Source organism: Microtus pennsylvanicus, chromosome 2 (assembly GCF_037038515.1).
Source record: "Microtus pennsylvanicus isolate mMicPen1 chromosome 2, mMicPen1.hap1, whole genome shotgun sequence".
NCBI classification, from domain to species: Eukaryota; Metazoa; Chordata; class Mammalia; order Rodentia; family Cricetidae; genus Microtus; species Microtus pennsylvanicus.
The window spans coordinates 121,525,217-121,544,879 of record NC_134580.1 but is presented as its reverse complement, the minus strand read 5'-3'; the positions used below and the strand labels follow the sequence as shown (position 1 = coordinate 121,544,879).

Below are 19,663 nucleotides of genomic sequence, written 5' to 3'. Positions count from 1 at the left end.
TTATTGGTTGAATAAAAAAAACTGCCTTGGCCTTTTGATAGGGCAGACTTAGATAGGTGGAGTAGACACAACTGAATGTTGGGAAGAAGGGCAGTGTCGCAGACACCGTGTATCTCCAGCCTGAGACGGACGTAGGTTAGAATCTTGCCAGTAAACTACAGTCACGTCGGGATATACAGATTTAATAGAAATGGGTTAATCAAGATGTGAGAGTTAGCCAATAAGAGGCTAGAGCTAATGGGCCAGGCAATAATTTAATTAATACAATTTCTGTGTGGTTATTTCGGGGGGTTAAGCTGGCCAGGCGGGTGAAAAGCAGGCCCCCTCCCACTCCCTATTACAGAGTGGCGCCCATCGTGATTAACTAACGCCACATAAAACCTGAAATAAACCTTAGCTTGGCTTGTTTCTTGCCAGCTTTTCTTGTCTTATATTAACCCAACTACCTTTTACCTCTGGGCTTTTTGTCTTTCTCTACTTCTGTAATCTTTCTTTACTCCTTTCCCCATGGGTTGCTGCATGGGTGGGTGACTCCTGGTGTCCTCCTCTCCTTGTTTTCTTGTTCTCCTCTTCTGTTTATCCTCTCTGCTGCCAGCCCTGCCTGTCCTTGCTCTGCCTTGCTATTGGCCATTCAGCTCTTTATTAGACATCGGGTGTTTTAAACAAGCAAAGAATCACAGCTTCACAGAGTTAATCAAATACAGCCTAAACAAAAGTCACACACTTTAAAATAATATTCCCCAACAGCTGTCTGGTCCATCCGTCTCATGGCGCCTGTGGGTTCGTTCTGCTGTGTAGACAGGCTTAGTCTGTCTCATCATTACCACCTGTCATTATGGCTTTTTAGTGCATAAAACTCATGTAGTATACAATTCACTATCTTAACTATGTTTAAGTGTGCAATGAACAGTATCAAGCACGTTCATTAATGATGTTACACGGACATCATCACTCTTCTTCAGGAGTGAACACAGCCATCACTCCAGTAGCAAACTTGTGTTTCTCAAATAGTCACCTCCCACATCCCTTCTCCTGTATATGCTCTCACAAGTGCCAGAGTGCCTGTCAGCCACTGGCCTGTCTGTCTGTGGCCTTGCCACTACTCAGTGTCCGAGAGAGAGAGAGAGAGAGAGAGAGAGAGAGAGAGAGAGAGAGGGAGGGAGGGAGGGAGGGAGGGAGGGAGGGAGGGAGGGAGGGAGAGAGAGAGAGAGAGAGAGAGAGAGAGAGAGAGAGAGAGAGAGAGAGAGCTGCCTGCAGGGGCACAGCTGTATTTCTGGAAGAGAGAGGGACGTCTACAGAACCTGCAGTCTAGCACCCGAACATGTTTATATCAGCTCCTCTGAAGTTCTGTTAAAGCCCCGACTTGCAGTTGCTGTTGCAGGCAGTTTTTCTCCCCTGCCTTTTTTTGTTTGTTTGTTTTTGTTTTGTTCTCTCAAGACAGGGTTTCTCTGTGTATCCATGGCTGGGAAATGGTCTGGAACTCTCTGTAGACCAGGCTGGCCTTAAACTCAGAGATCCTCCTGCCTCTGCCTCCCAAGTGCTGAGATTAAAGGTGAGCGCCAAGCCGGGCTGTGGTGGCGCACGCCTTTAATCCCAGCACTTGGGAGGCAGAGGCAGGCGGATCTCTGTGAGTTCGAGACCAGCCTGGTCTACAAGAGCTAGTTCCAGGACAGGCTCCAAAACCACAGAGAAACCTTGTCTCGAAAAACCAAAAAAATAAAATAAAATAAAATAAAAAAAAAATAAAGGTGAGCGCTATCACTGCCTGGCTCTCCCCTGCCTTTTGTTCTTATGTTTTAGTTAACTTTCTTCTTTCTTTTACCATTTTATAATATTTTGTTAGAACCAAAGTCTTCTTAAATTTATTCTTCTCTTATATATTGCATTCTGATCATAGTTTCCTCTCTCTCCTTTCTTCCCAGTCCCTCCCCCATGCCTCCCCATCCCACACCTCCCACACCATCCTATTCCTCCTCTGCATCCCTTCAGGAAAGGGCAGGCCTCCCTGGGATATCAACCAAACACAGCATATCAAGTTGCTATAAGACTAGGCACCTCCCCCCATATTAAGGCTGGACTAGGCAATCCAGTAGGAGGAAAGGTCCCAAAAAGCAAGTAAAGGAATCAGAGACGGCCCCCAGAACTGGAGGTTTTAAATGACTGAGTATTTCAACTCTAGTCTGGTTTCCCTTCCAGGCTGGTTCTTGCTATTTGCACATTAATCTGTCTAGCAGCTAGCTCCATCTTCCCAGTGAACTTCAGTTCATCCTGCTGTGTGAAGCCTCTGAGGCTGCACTTTGGGGAGTACACCCTTGGTCTGCACTCTGCCATCCTAGGAAGATGGTTGCTTTGGTGGTTTGGGCAAGGCTCCCGGCCTCCTTCCCTGACCACTCCCAGTCGTGACTGCTAGTCCATCACTTTGTTTTCAGCTCTAGGTCGGCATCAGCCCTTTCACAGACTGGTCTAATTAAACGTGGGGTCTTTTACAACAGTATTTTTACAGTCAGTATTTGAATACTTTTCTGACTTCAGAAGGGCTTTTATTAGCTGTTACTTCCTGGTTCTATGTAAAGTGGTCAACCTATGATGCAACTCTGACCTGTAGTGAATTAATCAGCATTGTACTTGCCCCCACTCCCTTCTTTAGGTGCTGGTATTGAACTCAGGTCCTGTGCATGCTAGGCAAACACTCTGCCACCCTGTTACAGTGAAGTCAGTTGCTTTGGGAAGAGCTTCTGAGCTCTCACTTCCTGGCCTTCTTTCTCTCCTGGGCAGAAATTTGTTTGGAATTGGACATTGGCACTTTTCTCTCAGAATGACATTCATCCCAGGGAATACAGCAATTATATATGATTTTTCTATTTTTACCTCTCTCAAAATGGCCTTTGATAAGTGAGCCACAATTAGGAGATCTGGGTACCCAGTAGCAGCAGTGCCTCAGATCAAGGTAAAGCCTCCGTCCTATGAGAAATGACTGGGCAGGAGTTGAGAGAACACCCTTTGGACCACACTTGCCAAGAGCTTAGGCTGTGCAGTAGGCAGCTGGGGCAGGATGAGAAATATGGAAATCTTGTTTGCTCTGAGAAGATAGTGAGGTTGAACTTAGAGCCAAGATGAACAGGACTGTGTTCCTGACTGTACATACCTGGACTGGAGTTTCCATCCTATTCAGCAAGAGGGGGTTGGGTAATAATTCAGACACTATCCACTTACTATCTTGAGTTTCAGTACTTTTTTTTTCATTAAATACTTAATTTGCTAATGTCTTTAGAAACAGTTCCAGAAAATTTAAATCATTGATTATTTTTTTAGGTTTACTTATTTTATGTGTATGAATGTTTGCCTGCACATATATATCTGCATTACATGTGTGCTTGGTGCCTGCCCATAGAAGTCAGAAGAGGACATCAAATCCCCTGGAACTGGAGTTAGAGACGATTGTGAGCCACCATGTGAGTCTTAGATGTCAAATCCAGGTCCTCTTCCAAAGCAAGTGCTCTAACCACTGAGCAACTTCTCCAGCCTCTCATTGCTTTTTAACACTGGTTTCTCTGGGGGAAAGAGAGCACCAAGATCCCCAGGATGCCATGATGGGGGTCTCTCAGCCCTACACTTGCTCCCTAAGTGTCCCTGTTAGGAGTTATAACTCAGCCACAGTTTGATTGACTGTTCTAGACTTGAGTGTGGCATTAGTCCTAAGGAGATTGTCTACAGCCATTTCCAGAATGATTCCTAATATCCCTCCTTTCCTCACAAGAGGCTGTTTTCTGTCTCTTGGAATCTTGATGGCTTGGTCACTTGCTGGCCAGTGGAACATGATAGATGAGATGCCCTGACAGTTCTGACCTTAAGCCTGAAGAAGGATGAGGGTCAGTGTGCTCTCTAGAAAATCAGCACCGAGTAAAGAAATTCACTGTGTATTCCTGACCTGCTAGAGGAGAACAGGGGCACCACCGAACTCAGTCATTTCAATGAGCCCACACAGCAATGAGAAAAGGACTAAATCTGCCACCTTAGCTGAGATTCCACCCCAGTCTGCTTCTCCTTGTCAAGGGCCTTCAGTCTTGGCAGAAAGGTGGGAACCACTATATCTTTCTCCCACACATGAGAAGCCAAAACCCTGGGCTCACAAAAGTGCTCTAATTTCCAATTCAAATCCATTTAAACCCCTATATAGACAGAAAAGGAGCACAGAAACTTTCTGGAATAATAGAAATGTTCTGTATGTTGTTTGGGATTAATACAGTTCTCAAACCCATACATTTAGGACTATGTAATTTATATGTGAGATAGAATAATAAAAGAATAAAAGTCTCCTATAATAGGAGACTGCCCTTTTGTTTCTGACTGCTCAGATCTGAATAATCACACTGAAACTATATTAATTACAACACTGTTTGACCAATGACTCTGGCATATTTCTAGTTCGCTCTTACATCTTGAATTAACCCATTTTTATTAATCTATATATTGGCATGAGGCTGTGGCTTACCGATAAGAATATGGCATCTCTATCCTGCAGCAGCTACATGGCAAGCATCCCTCTGACTCTGCCTACACTCTCTATATCTCTTCCAGCCTGGCTATATTCTGCTAAGCTATTGGCCAAAACAGCTTGATTAATTAGCCAATAAACACATAGACAGAAGGTCGTCCCACATCGGTCTTCACATACAGCAATCTGCATATTCTTTTGAAATGTGATGGTCTGTGATAACTGCGTCTAATTGTCTGGGGTGGTAGTGGCACTGACTTTAGTACGTACTTGAGGTTCTATAAGGAAAACCCAACACAGTTAGCCAAGGGAAATTACCTGCCAGAGAACTTCCACACTCACTTCTTTCTTTCTTAAATGTGGAAGAATTATCCATATGTTTGGGTTTCTCTCCCTTTTAGGCTACTGGAGAAAACAATTGGATCACATCTCTGCTCACCTCAGGTCCTATGCTCAGAATAACCCTGATTTCCGAGCCTTGATTGCAGAACCCAGGATGGGAAAGGTAGGTAGATGAAGCTGCTGCTTAGAGCATCCCTGGGATCAGGCTTCCCCAAGACTTTGCTTGTTAGTTGTGGTTTTTCCTCTTCCTTTCCCTTCTATCTCTGCTTTCCATGTTTTTCTTTCTCCTTCCTTCCTTCCTTCCTTCCTTCCTTCCTTCCTTCCTTCCTTTCTTCCTTCCTCCCTCCCTCTCTCCCTCCCTCCCTTCCTTCCTTCCTTTCAGTATGTATGTATGTATGTATGTATTTTCTTTCTTTTTACTTGAGACAGGGTCTCTGTGTATAATACTGGCTATCCTGGAACTTGCTCTGTAGACCAGGCTGGTCCTGAACTCAGAGATCTGCCTGCCTCTGTCTCCCAAGTACTGAGATTAAAGGTATGAGCCACAACACCCAGCTAAAGTAATGGGTTTTTTTGTTTTTGTTTTTCGAGACAGGGTTTCACTGTAGCTATCAAGCCTGTCCTGGAACTAACTCTTGTAAAGTAGACCAGGCTGGCCTTGAACTCTCAGAGGTCTGCCTGCCTCTGCCTCCCAAGTACTGGGATTAAAGGCGTGTGCCACCACCGCCCGGCAAGTAGTGGTTTTTAATGGTATAGAATTGAAGTTGCTTTGTTTTGTGTTGTTTTAAGTCTGTAGATCTTCATAGCAAGTCTTATTTGATAACCAAAGTAACTGAAGCTCAGAGAGGTTTGGCAGATTGCCCCAAACTGCACTCCCGTGTCTTGGCATTAAGATTTGGAGCAGGTCTGTAGATCCTAAGCCACATGCCTTTTCTTTAGCACAAAATCATTAAGAGACAGTTCAGTGGGATAACATGTCCTGTTCGTCACAGACTAGAAGGAACCCTTTCAAATCAGTCACAAAAGCACCCAACACTGAACCTGTTTTGTTTTCAAGTACTGCTCTGCTTCCTTTGATGGACTATTTGGTAGCTTATGCAAACTTTGTCTTAATCTAGAGTTCAGCAAACTATTCTCTCTGAGACAAATGTGGCCCACTGCCTAGTTTTACAAGTAATATGTAATTGGATCAGAGATGTACCCAGCCATTTACATGTTAGCCGTGGCTGCTTTGGGTTACCACAGCAAGGCTAAGCATTTGCAGTAGAGAATTTATGACCCACGAGATCTAAATAAAAATTACCATTTGATCCTCAGAAACATTTGCTGCCCCCTTTTAAGTTCATTCCACAGCTTACAGCGCAAACCACTCACTCATGAGCTCCTTCCTTGCAAAGCTGCCCCCTCCCCATTCACCAGGACACCTTTTCAGAAGTCTGTAGATCTTCAAAGCAAGCCATATGACTGACTGGAGAAGTCTCTTGAAGAAAATATAAATTTGGATCTTGTTCTTATTCACTCTAAGAGTCCCTGCCCTCGACTAAAGTATTTAGTTCATTTATAATTAGGAATACAGGTCGGTTGGTTTGGAGTCTGCTGTTTTGTTCTTTGTTTTCTATTTATCTCATCTCAGTTTCTCCTCTTGTTTCTCTAGTCTAACCTTTTTGTGATAAATATTTTACTAAATAGAGAGTTTCACATCTCACAGATCTTAGGGGTTGAGTCCCACACCACAACTGAGAATATTCTTTAAATTTCTTTAAAAGCTTATCTCTGCCACTGTCCATGAAGATGGCTACGAAGTTAGCATCAGGCTGAACTACGTTCAAGTCTCAAACAAGGTATGTACACCTCCAGAAGTTATCGACAAGTGATTGCCCCATGGTTTACAGTTCACAGGGATGCTTTCGCATAATGAATAGAAAGGAAAAGTTTCAAATAATAAACCCGACCTAGACAAGGAATTCCATGGGACAACATAAATAACTGTGCTAACCATCAGAGGCCCACTGTCCAGACCAGTGGATGTGTTGGCAGCAGGAGCTGCTACCCACACTTGCTCTGGTTTTCCTTGGGGTCACAGCTTACTAAAATGATTATATGCCTGGGATACAACAAACTTGGAAAAAGACTAACAAAACAATATTTACTGATTTTCACCTTGACTTGTTTTACACAAAATAAACCACTTGGAAGGAGGAGGCGTGAGGATCTCAAAGTAAAGGCCAGAATGAGTTCAGGGCCATCTGGGACAAGTTTGTTAGAGCAGTCTTAAAAGTAGAAGCACCCTGGGGCTATAACTTAAAGGTAGAATGCTTGCCTCTGTGCACAAGGTTCCCAGCCTCAGGCTGCACTGTAAGTGCCCCTCCGGAGGAGCAGGCTCACAGTAGAGCTTCTCTCTGCTGAGATATAGCAGCCCCATCGTTAGTGATGCTTGAAATGTTTTCATTGGCCAGAACCTGTACATCAACAAGGCGATGAATCTCAGTGACCACTTTCTGAGCAGTATCAGCGAAGGGGGGAACGGGCTGTATGACAGCAGGGCCAGCTTGGGTAAGTTATACCCTCCTGGTGAGTTTTCAGTAATTAAACCAAGAACACACTGATTAGTCAGGGATTGGTGAGACTCGTATAAAATTTGAAGCTGAGTCACAAATCTCAACATGTTCCAGGCAGCTTATTTGTCTGGCTTCTCTGGAGATGGGAGGTCTGACTTCTGAAATCCTTCACAGGGCTTAGGAAGTTTATTTGCTGCAGCTGGTGGGGGGCAAGGGGAGTGTACATGTGCTTTTTAATCTAAAAATTAAAATCCCTTCTTTTCCCTTTCAAATCATCTCCAGGTTCCTGGAAGGGGTGGTCAAGAGTCCCACCTGCCAGGTTTAATTTTTAAAAAAAAATCTAGAAAATCCATTTTATCATTGTGACTTTTGGGGGCATGACCGAAGTGTCCTTCCACATGACAAGTAAGGAAGGGTCATTTTGATTTCCAACTCTTTGTCATTTCAGTTAGTGCCTATAGCCAGAGCGCCTCAGACATGCCTGAAAATATCAAGAAGATGAAGGATCTCAAGACCAAAAACTTGCACAGAAACCCAGAGCTGCCTGCGGTAGGTGCACTTCTTGGTCTCCGTAGCTCTTGTGCAGCCTGCTGCGCCAGTGTTGATTTGGACATTTTGTAATGGAATGCTTTCTCCTTTTCTCCTTTTAAACAACAGTGCTGTCTATTCTGTGGCAAATTTCTTAAGATAGTGAACTAGAGCTAATTTTAAAGTCTCATCAATTTCCTGGATCATCTCTGTTTCCTCCAGGGTCAGTTCTGAGTGCTCATCTTTCTCTGATATTTGGTTTGGCTAAATACATGATGATGCTTCATTGTCTAGTCACTTAACGAATAAAGGGCACCATACCTAAGACCATGTGGGGTTTTTCTGATTAGGAAACAGTACCTTGTTCCAAGAAATTCACCAGAGAGGTGGGGTGGCAAATGAGGGGTCATGTAGACTGAACCCCATATCTTCTGAAAGGCTTAGTAGCCCAGGAAGGGGAGTAGGTTTTGTAACCGCTTCTACAAAGGGCAGTCCCAGTTCCTGTGACCACCCAAGGCATGACTGGGACCTAGTGGCAGAAGCATACTAAAGCGGTGTGCTTGTTTGGGCCTAATTCCTTCAGTCGTCTAGTATTTGGAATCTTTTCTATATATAAAATGATATTAAAGACAGATAAAGGTAAACTTCATGGCATTTTGAAAATATGAAAGAAATTCTTCAGATGTATATGGACCAATGAAAGTATTGGTCTGTTGGTTCCATTTCTTGGGCGAGCATGTGATCTGTCATCCTGGGCTGGCCTCAGGCACTTTCGTAAGCCACAGAATGAAGCCACAGAGTAGATTCTCGGTTTTACCCTAGCTGCTCTTCCGGGAGCTATTCATTACAAAGCTTGCAAATTTCTGAGGTTTTGTGAGGCCTTTCATGGGCCTCCTTGCCCTTGATTGAATAAAACAAATGTCAAGGCAGTGCCCTTACCCATAACAAGGCTTGAGAGCTGAGCACAGATTACACATTACAGTTACATGTGTATGTCTGTACTACTGCATATGGAGGACTGTGTACACACAGAAACACTCAGAAAAACACACACCACACACACACACACACACACACACACACACTCCTTCTCTCAAAACTCACACTTACCCGTCCATGTTGTTCAACGGAGAAGATAGCTACTAACCTGGGAGGGGGGAGGGGTTTGCCTTGAGCACTTGGCTGGGACTCTGCAGCACAGGTACCCAGAGGCCATGAAGATGCCCTGTTCTGTCACCCCACAGCCTGAAAACAGACTCCTGCTGGAGGAGGTTGGCCCCGCCGGGAAAGGAAGACTGTCCGTGCTGGAGCAGCTGCTCGATGAAGTGAGTGCCCTCAGAACAGGCCTCTCTGCAGAGAGCAGCCTGCTTTGTGCGCTGCCTGCTGACTGAGCTCTGCATGCAAGGGCTGAAGGACTGCCCAAGGGCTTTATGCTCCGTGGTGCTTCTCTGCCTGCTTTTATAGCAAAGACAAGCACATGCGAACCTAAGTAATGTCCTTGAGCTGGACAGAATGTGGCCAAATTCGCTCTCGGCCTGCTTTCCTAACAAGGCAAGGTGGCTGGGTGCTTGCTTGCTCCTCCCAATGTGGAGAAAAGTCTTAAACATCTGGGGGCTTGACATCTGTGTCCATTATAGCTGTGTTCGTAAGATTCCTCATTCTCCTTTGGTTTGTACTCAGTTTAAGGCCATCATCCCTTTGCAGGACATTTGTCATTCATGGTGGGATGGCAGTTGGGCAATGTTGAGTTCGGGGTTTATGGCGAGTTTGTCCCTTTCCATGACCCACAGGGAGCAGACCCTAACTGTTGTGATAGTCAAGGGCGACCCGCTGTTATCGTGGCTGTTGTGAATAAACACCATGAAGCCATTCCAGTTCTTGCTCAGAGAGGAGCAGACATCGACCTGCAGTGGGGACCGTAAGTGAAACACTAGAAGGACAGCAGGCACCCTGTTGTGACTAAGCATAGCTCACAGGATTCTGTCACAGTAGAGTCAGTCCACGCAAGTGTCCTGCTCGATTGGAACCCCCAGAACTGTTTTACTCTCTTCCAGCCTTTGTAACAGGCTTAATGGGTGTTTTCCAAAGCTGGGTGCTTTCGACTTTGTTATTCTTGTGATAGAAAGCCCCGGCAGAAGCAACTCAGGGAAGAAAGGGTTTGATCGGGCTTACAGTTTGGAGGGATGTAGTCCAAAAAGGCAGCAGGCAGGGAAGGCTTGGTCAGGAGCAGGAGGTCACTGCTCACATTGTATCTACACTCAGGAAGAAGTGGGACAGGGCTATAAAACGTCCAAGCCCACCCTCAGTGACCTTCTCCTGGTGAATCTCCACCTCCTAAAAGTTCTACAACCTTCTAGAACAATGACTCAAGGAACCTTGAGTAAAACCAAATTTTAAAATACTCTATTGCCTAACTTAATGGGTTTTTTTTTTTTTTGAGACAGGGTATCTCTGTGTAGCCCTGGCTGTCCTGAAACTCTGTAGATCAGGCTGGCCTTGAACTCAGAGATCCACCTGCCTCCTGATAGCTAGGATTAAAAGCATGTGCCAGCACCGCTAATGGGCTTTATAAATGGTAATGCATTTGCTAACCTATTAATTTGTACTTTTTGTATGCTTTTTTTTTAGGCATGGCCAACCTAAAACTTGCTAATGTAGACCATCTGGCCTTGCATTTGCTATCCTTCTGCCTCTGCTTCCTGAGTGCTGAGATTATAGGTGTGTGCTACCACATCCAACATGAACTTGTACTTTTCTAGGTCTAGGGAATCTTTAACTCTTGGGATATTGGGCAAAGCTATTGTCATGATCCAAACTGTTAAGACCTATGCTGAGTAAAGAGAGGCCTCAGTGTATTCCTATGAAAATATATCTATAAAGTTAACGCAGAAAGAAAGGGTTACATGGCTGCCTGCCGGGCTGACACCGCCGGTGAGGAGCTGCCATGAGAGTCCACCATACAGTCTCTGACCCCTTAGTGTCCACATCTGAGGACGAAGGGGTTCTATGTAAAGTTACCTACTGCCCAGCCTCAGGGCCATCTTAACTCACAACCTAATCCCTGTCTGAGATTCTCTTGTTTGCTTCCAAATTACTTTGGAACCTGGGTTCAGAAGTTCCTGGAGTATGTTTCATGTATGGCAATGCTCATCTTCTGGACATGATGTCAAATAGAAGTTTCCAAAGATGCAGGGATTTAGCCCTCTTGCTTCCTGGCTTGGTGATATGTGTTGTTTAGTATTTCCAGCCACCATGAAGGAGGGAACAAAATTCCCATAGCTTTGCTACTATTATCTGTTTCAATTTTTCTAAATATGTATATTCTTCATGGCTACTATTCATTTTGTTTTCTTAGTCTTCCAAATTGACTATATGTACTTGTAAAATTTGTCACCAGGGCTGTTAGTACAGACCTGCACTCTCAGCACTTAGGCGGTGGCAGGAGGACCACAAGTCTGAGGCTAGACAGGGCTATAATAACAAGAGCCTATTTTCCGAGTGCATTTGAGGCTAGACAGGGCTATAATAACAAGAGCCTATTTTCCAAGTGCATTTTATAGTATTTCCCATAGGACAGGTTTATTCTATAACAGAATATTTGATATATAGTTATAGAAAATTGTCGACTTTCTTGAGTTTTCTTAAGTCTGCACCCTCTTCATTTCCCCATACCTTTGCATCATTTTCTCGATGATGAAATAAATGATGCTATTTGATTATGTGTGGGTTTTTTTTTTAAATAATGTCTCACTGGCTGATCAGCCTGGCTGATCTTGAATTCACGAAGATCCACCTGCCTCTACATTCTGTGTATTGAGATCTAAGGTGTGCACCACTGTACCCAGTGATGCTATTCGCTTTGTAATATATTTTGTATTTTTATAATTCAGACAGTTTTTCATAGCATTTAAGCATGATGCCTTGTGGTTGATCTGCAAGTCACTTTTTAAACGATTCTCCAGTAAAATGAGTCCTGGATTCATGAACAATTCAATTACGAGTTTGAAACTTCTGTGGACATAGAACAAGTTGCCACTTTATTGTGGTCTTCCTTAGTTTCCTTATATACTTCACAGGCACTCCACAGTGACCCAGATACACATGGGATTTCACTGCAGACATGCCGAGTCCTGTGCTTGGTTTGGCCCGTCCCGCTGACTGGTGCACAGTACCAGTGCAGACCTCCTAAGTCCCAGTTTTGTGACTGAGCCCCTCTGAGTGGAGTAGTAACAGCGCAGCTCCCACCGCGTTATTAAGATTGCCCTGAGCAGTGTTTAACTTACGTAGCTGAAAGTCTTTGAGGGAAGAAAGCCAGACTGGAGGCCATCTTCCCAAATAAAACACAGAGTTCTTCTTCCTTTTTAGTCGGTGCCAATAAAGGGAAGTAGACTTGCCCCCAGAGAGTTAAATGCTACTAAATCTACCTCAAATATATTCATCTAAAAAGTTGAAACCTTCCAGCATGGCCTCTGCCCTGCAGCTGGGCTCGGTGCATCCAGGGAACCACATCCCCTCCACCCCACCACTCTTAGACATCACCCGCTCAGAGACCTAGTTTTCCTGAAGCTAGAGAGCAGAGAGGCTTAGCAAGGTGCTCCTTAGCAACCAGAATTAGGGCCAGCAAGGTGACTCAGCAGTAAAGGCACCTGCCACCGAGCCTGAGGACCTGAGTTTAGTCCCTTTCCATTTTCCTGATGACACTAAACATTTACCCAGAAATTTTTTTCCCCACAAATAGGTTCAGAAATACAGCTCTTCATGAAGCAACTCTGCTTGGCCTGGAAGGAAAGGAGAGCATCACCACGTTACTGGGGTATGTTCGAAGGCTTCTACCGAGGATAGCAGTAGCATCCCTACTGACACTCAGTGGTATTAGACAGGCCCTCCTTCTGAACTGTTATCCCTGTCAGAGAAGGCCACTATCGCACAATGAGTGTTACCCTCATTTAACATGGTTATAGGACTTTGATGCGATTTAAGGCAATCACAAGGACAGGCAATTGAACATTTGAAATCACACAATCCCTTAAAAGGAAGAGTCATTCTGAGAGCTGGCCTCTTTGGGACACGTTTGGGGAGGTAGGACCAGGTACCTACATTGGTCTCTGTGGCAAGGAATAGTCAGCTCTGAGGGTCATATTCCTGAGTGACCTTGAGTAACTTTCTCCACTTCGCAGGTGCAACGCAAATCCTCAAAAGAAGAACACAAGAGGCCAGACAGCATATGACATCGCTCTTGAGATTGGGGATGACTTTACTGCTTCACTCTTTGCCACTAAGTTCAGCCAGGGTCTGGAGGACCAACTCTCCCCATCTGGGAACCCCATCCTAGGTGACAGTTAGATCTGAGGTAGTCACAAGGCTGCAAAGAGACTACCCAGCTACAGATGTTCTTGTTTTTGGAATGTGTATTTAAGTGTAAGAATCAGAATTGAAAGGAACTCATAAGATGTGTGTGTATGCGTGTGTGTGTGTGTGTGTGTGTATGTGTGTGAGTGAATGTATGAGTGTACGTGTGTATGTGTATTCATGCACATACATACACTTGCAAGTGGTAGGAGGGATTGAACCCAGGGCCTTGCAGAGGCTAGGCAAGTGTACCACTGTGCTATATTCCTAGCCTTCTTTGTTTTGAACGCATGAATTTGCTCAGACTGGTCTTGAACTTACTCTGTAGCATAGAAAGGCCTTGAACAACTTGGGATCTTCCCTCCTCAGCCTCCCAAGTAACTATGAGAGGACATGCTGGGACCAGCAGACCCAGCTCTTTTTTCTTTTTCTGACTGGTATTACTATCGAATACCACATATACTTTGGAGTATGGGAAAATTAAAATATGTTTTTTAATATTTTATTTTCTATTTTGTTGTTTTCTTTTTATTTTTTCTTTCTTTCTTTTTCTTTTCTTTTTTTCTTTTTTCTTTTCTTTTTTGAGTCAGTGTCTCAATATACAGCCATGACTGGCCTAGAATTTGCTACATAGACCAGGCTGGCCTTGAACTCACAGAGATCAATCTGTCTCTGTCTCCCAAATGCTAGGATTAAAGGCATGTGCCACCATGTCCAGATACTTTTTAATGTTTTACTGATAATTTTGAAGTTTGGTTTTTAATTTTTGTTTTTCTTCTTTATTGTTGCTTTTGAGACAGGGTCTCATGTGCCCTGTCCTTAAACTTGCTATTTAGCTGAATATGACCTTGAACTCCTGACCCTGCTGCCTCCAACCCACTGAGTCCTGGGATTCCAGGCTTGTACCACCACATTCAGTTTTATGTGGTACAGGGAACGGAACCCAGGGCTTCATGCATGCTAACCAAATACCCAACCAACTGAAGTATCTGAGCCCAGCTGCTAATTTACTTTTCAATAGGTAATAGTTAAATGTGGCTCAAAGTCAAAAAGTATAAAGTACTATATAATAAAGCTCTTCTCATTCCGATTCTTCAGCCACTGCTTCACCCTGAGTCAACCATGTCTCTGCAGGGGTGATACAACATCATGTAATCACATCTGTCTGTGTGCACAAGGAGTATAACATAAAACTATATAGCACGTATATATCCTCCCCCACTTCTATTGAACATATATATCTATATATAGCTTAATCAAATAACTCATAAGAATTCATAGTAGAGTGACTGTGTCCTTATCTTAGCAGAAAGTCAACTGTGGGTCTCCTCCCAATTCAGAACTAGATGGCCTTGTTTCTCGCTCCCTCAGGCCGGACTCAGTGCGTCCAGGCTCTTCCCCCTCCTCCCGGCAGTTCTTCCTGCATGCTAGTGACCTCTCACCCACAGCAGACGGGTGCCTGAAAATAATTCTGTTCAGATGAGAGCTTTACAGATGTCTTTCTTTGCTGCAAAGGGAGCTCCCCAGAAGTATGTTCCTAGGAATGGGTCCCACATCATTGTAACTTAGGTTCCGCTAAGTCCTCTGAAAGCAAGGCTACTCCTACTCAGCTTGACTTCGTGTTAATGGCTGCTCCTCTTCTCTCAACTCATGCCCTCCATCAGGGAAGGAGAGCCACTGTCTATAAGAGACCTGGGAGGCACTTCCTACACATGTGTGGACATTTGGGAAGTGGTAGCAGACGCTTCTGTGTCTACAGTTCTACAGGTGTTTTGTTTCCTACCTTCCTGGGCAAAAAGAGTCTAGCCCTCAGCCCCTCCTTGAAACAAACTTCACATTGTATCAGAACACTGTGGGCCTCCAGCAGCTATATCTGTCCCCTTTATGTAATAATAGTAGATATGAATCTACCTGGACAGAGGGTGGCTGCCATCTTGCCTGTCTCTGTATGACAGATGACACACTTGGTCACAATCAGTGGCCTAATGATAATTATGATCCCACAGTCCTCAGAGCCTACTTTGCCAGCACTCACTCTACAAATCCTGTTGGCTAATTTGAAACCAAAGTCCTTGGCCTGGATACTGGCTCTGCGTATGTTCCTTGAAAACACAACGGAGGGTAGTCTAAAGTCCCTGACCTTTTGCTGAGGTGGTAGAAGAAAGCATCTCTAAAACTGTGACACTGTTCCCATAGACACACATGCTGGCACAGACATGGAGTTGGCATAAAACCACATTGTTAGATGTCGTTAGATACGGCATTGGGGGAGCAGAGGAAGAAAGTGGCGAGAGAAGACTAAGGTCTTAGAATGTTATGGTAGTGGCATGGATGCGGTTCTTAGTATGTACAAAAGAGGGTATGTGGGCAGAGAATGCTAAATCCAGTCTAGCAGAGAGCGGTTTGGTGGCTATGCGTGAGTGGGAGATTGGGATGGAATGTTCTCTTGTGGAGTGGTCATCTGAAGGATGGACTTGTATGGCTCCAGGGAGGAACATCTGTCCAGCAGGATACTTCTCCAGATTGGTGTCTGTCTAGGGCATTAGTGCACTCAGAGGAGTCTTGAATTCTTAACTGGTTGTGACAGGCCAACTAATGGGACATTCTATACATCCTGCATTGTTTGATATTAGGTAAATTCATAATGCAGTGAGCTGGCTCATGATGGAAGATAGTATGTAGCCAGCTCCCCACAAAAAGTACCTGAAAGCCTCAGTAAGCTTCCCGGGCTGATACCCTTGAACTCCCCAAAGTCTCCCATCTTTAGCAAAGTTGAATTTATAAGGCTGAGACAGAAACTGCATTCACCAATGGCAGGGTAATCGTCTCCTGCAACCGCTAAAGCAAAACCACTTCATTGTTTCTGATCTGTTACCATGTGGGCCAAGGCTGGAGCTTTCCATCTCCAGGTCTCTTTATCCACGGTAAGAGCCCAGGAGGAGCTGTAGGTTGTCTTGGCTAGTATTTTTGGCAGTATGCAGTCTGTAGATTCGGGTTACCCAAAGTGATTATTCAAAATAGTAATATCTACAAAAAAAATGTATTATCAAGTATGAAAGCTGTCTAGACAATCCAGCTTTTGTACATAGGCCAACAGCAGTGAACACGGGCCTTCCACGTGCTCTAGAACCATTGAATGCAAATCATTTTAAAGTGTAGGCAGCATTTATGCCAGCTCATCCACCATGTATCATTGGTACCCTGTTGGGAATGAGCCTGCGCCTCCCTGCCTACCTAGGTCATCACATGAGAGACAGCAAAGAGTTGGTGATCCCTTGCATATTTCCTCAAGGTGAACGTGTTGAAAGTGAATTTTTTGTTGTGTCTAATACTGTGACATGTCAGTATAAGTAGTCCGTTTCCTTCAGTAAGCTTCTTCAGTGATGTGACCATATGGGTTGTTTCTATGTGATGTTCCTGATAGCCAAAGTCCCGAAAGTGTCTTTTCATTTCACAGTGGTTTGACCACTGAGCTGGACAAATCTTGAAGTTCACCTGGGAGCATGGGTGAGAATAGGGGAATCCCAAGGAGAAACCTTCAAGAAATGTGGGCCTGTAAGTTGTCTTTTAAAGGTTGAAGGCAGGTCTTTGAAGGGGCTTGTGGGAACTCATTCTCTTTTGCTTCCTGGTGATGCCGTGAATGATTTTGTTCTGGTACAATGTGTTGCCTTGCCACATGCCCAATGGCATGGAACCAAATGACCATGGACTGGAAACTTCAAAACTGTGAGCAAACACCAAACTTTTGTTTATAAGTTGATCATCTCTGGTATTGTGTTATAGTGATGAAAAGCTGACCAGCACAATGTTGTACCTGCATGCCTACACACCCAGTCTCCATGCCTGAGACTGCGCGTCTTATGTTTAACTCTAGCTCCTGGCACAGGTGGGTTCTTAGGTAGTTGTGAAAATGCACTTTATGGTTTTTTGAATGATTAATGAGCCTAAAGAATAGCTTTGGAAAATAGATATCTTGGCTATCAAGCTTGGAAAACTTTTATTTTCTGATACAAGGTTGTACTCAAAATGAAAATATATATGCCAGCAAATTTCTAAGTGGATCCATATCTTGGTTGTATGGGTTTATGCGTTGTGAGACAAGAAATGCTGGTGCAGGTTTTGCCTCCTGGATATGTGTACAGTCAAGATGGACGTTCAGATCTCAGCAGAATGATTCGCCGCCTATCCTGTGCAGACAAGTGACCATTTCATAAAACATTTCATGTGTGTTATAAGAAATTAAAACAGCAGAAAATTTAAATAAAGGAAAAATTCCTGAACTATCACATTCTTAGAGTGTCAGTTTTTCAAGGTTTCTGTGCATGGGTTATTTTAAATAACTAGTTTTAAATAATATCTATTTCCTTATGAAATAATATTATGATTTAAAAGATTGTATGTGTGTGTGGTGTCTGAGTGTGTGCATGTGTGTGGGGTGGTTCACACTCCTGTGTATGCTCACAGAGACCAGGAGAGGGCATCAGGTGTCTTCTGTCTCTCTGCCTCTTCCTCTGAACAGGGCCTCTTCTTGAATTCAAGGTTCATGTCTCAGCTAAGCTGGAAGCAAGTAAACTTGAGCAACCATCCTGTCTCTGCCACATTAGCTCTGGGGTTACAGATGTTTGTAGAAAACTTCAGCTTGTTAAACAGATGCTGGAATTTGAACTCCATTCTTCATGATTACAGTGCAAGCACTCTTAACCTCCGACCCCTCTCTCCAACCCTAGTATTCTGATTCTGGTTGGTATGTGTCTTAAGTTTCTTTTCGGGTTGGTCTGATAAACTCCTGACAATGCCAACTTAGCTCATATGTGGCAGGAGCTTGAGGGAGCGCTTCATGTCACATCCATAATCAGGGACAAGGAGCAGCAAATGTCTGCATGCTCCTGCTCAGCTCACTTTGTCCACTCTTCTGCGGTCCAGGATCCCCCACTTAGGGAACTGTAGCTGGTCTCCCACCCACCAGTTCCCAAATAACCACTCTGAGGCTTGATATTAATTACAAACTGTTTGACTTATTAGCTGAGATTTATTATTAACTAGCTCTTATAACTTAATTTAACACATTTCTATTATTTTATATTCTACCACAAGGCTCGTGGCTTGTTACCTCACATCCCGCTTCTCTGGCAGATGCTGGCATCTCCCTGACTCCGCCTTCTTTCCCCCTCTCCCTCTGCTTGGATTTCCAGCCTGGCTATATTCTGTCCTGCCATAGGCCAAAGCAGCTTCTTTATTAACCAATGATGATAAAACATAGTCACAGTATATAGAGGGGTATCCCACATCAGGGAATAATGCCACCCATTGTGGTTTGGTCTTCCCACCTCAAATTAGCATGATCTAGACAACCCCTACCAATACCTGATGTAGACAGAGCCTCACTGAGACTCTTCCCAGGTTGACACTTAAAACTAACCATCATAATATACCAAGAAATAATGTTACTTGCTGTTTTTTTTCTTTTTTCCACCTGCTGTTTTTAAAAAAGAATCATATCACCTGCTTCTATGTTCCTCCTTCCTTAAATTCCTTAAAATCAGGGAAATAAAAACAATCTAAAGGTATTTAGTATATGCCTAAAAAGAATAAAAATAAGATGTGATCCCAGCGTGTGAGATTTTGCTGTGGCCTTGGAAGATAAAGAGGGAACTGAGCATGTGCCAATCAACCTGTGTTTGTCTGTTTAGTGGACTGTGAGGCATCTCTAGAACACCCAACTTAAAATCACAGCCAGCTTCGTGTATCTTCGTAAGTTCAGCTTTGTGTTGCCTGTGACCTTGACCATCGCTCCCTTCATGTGAATGAAATCTGAACACTACTACGTGAAGGGTTAGATCACAACACACACACTCAGACCACAAAAATATTCGTGTACCAATTTGGTGGTACTAGGGATCAAATCCAGAGCCCCTCTTGTGAGAGGCAAGCTCTACCACTGAGCTATACCATCAGCCTTTCAAAGATGTCCTTAAAATGGTACTCAGACACTGAACTGTCTGCATCGTGGACAAGCCTTGGTCAAAGGCCTGAAAAAGGGCTGATGTCTGTTTCCCGTGCCCCTTTCCCTTGTTTTTTTTTTTTCTATTTCTCCTATTTCATATTCTTGCTGTGGAATGGGAGAAGGGTGCCAGGGAATGGCTCGGGGTAAGAGCGCAGCACGCGGGCTCGAGGGGTGTGTGGAGCGTATGCAGGTGTGAACATGCAGGAGCTGGAGAAGGCTAGACCAGGTATCCTTGTGGAGGTCTCTTCATTGAACCTGGAGTTCAGTGTACTTGCTTTCGGCCTCTGCCCTCTCCAGCGCTGAGATATGTGCACACACCTCGCTCAGTCTGGCTTTACAAAAACCCTAGCTCAGGGCCATTTTGGAAGATCTGGCACAAAAATTATA

At 44.1% G+C, this 19,663-nt stretch overlaps 1 protein-coding gene across 3 annotated transcripts in view; it reads left to right on the top strand.

Annotated features, from left to right (window-relative positions):
* Dzank1 (double zinc ribbon and ankyrin repeat domains 1) overlaps positions 1 to 17,555 on the top strand; it is a 49,484-nt gene extending 31,929 nt beyond the window's left edge. For 2 of the 3 annotated variants that reach the window (XM_075962359.1, XM_075962360.1), the window contains exons 14-21: positions 4,897 to 5,000; positions 6,604 to 6,678; positions 7,294 to 7,390; positions 7,844 to 7,944; positions 9,168 to 9,248; positions 9,714 to 9,841; positions 12,662 to 12,736; positions 13,101 to 17,555. In XM_075962359.1, coding sequence (XP_075818474.1) covers positions 4,897 to 5,000; positions 6,604 to 6,678; positions 7,294 to 7,390; positions 7,844 to 7,944; positions 9,168 to 9,248; positions 9,714 to 9,841; positions 12,662 to 12,736; positions 13,101 to 13,266 — 827 coding nt within the window. In that variant the 3' untranslated portion in view covers positions 13,267 to 17,555. The remainder of the gene's footprint in view (positions 1 to 4,896; positions 5,001 to 6,603; positions 6,679 to 7,293; positions 7,391 to 7,843; positions 7,945 to 9,167; positions 9,249 to 9,713; positions 9,842 to 12,661; positions 12,737 to 13,100) is intronic. The other variant, XR_012909717.1, reaches the window with a different exon arrangement.
* The last annotated feature ends 2,108 nt before the right edge of the window (positions 17,556 to 19,663 follow it).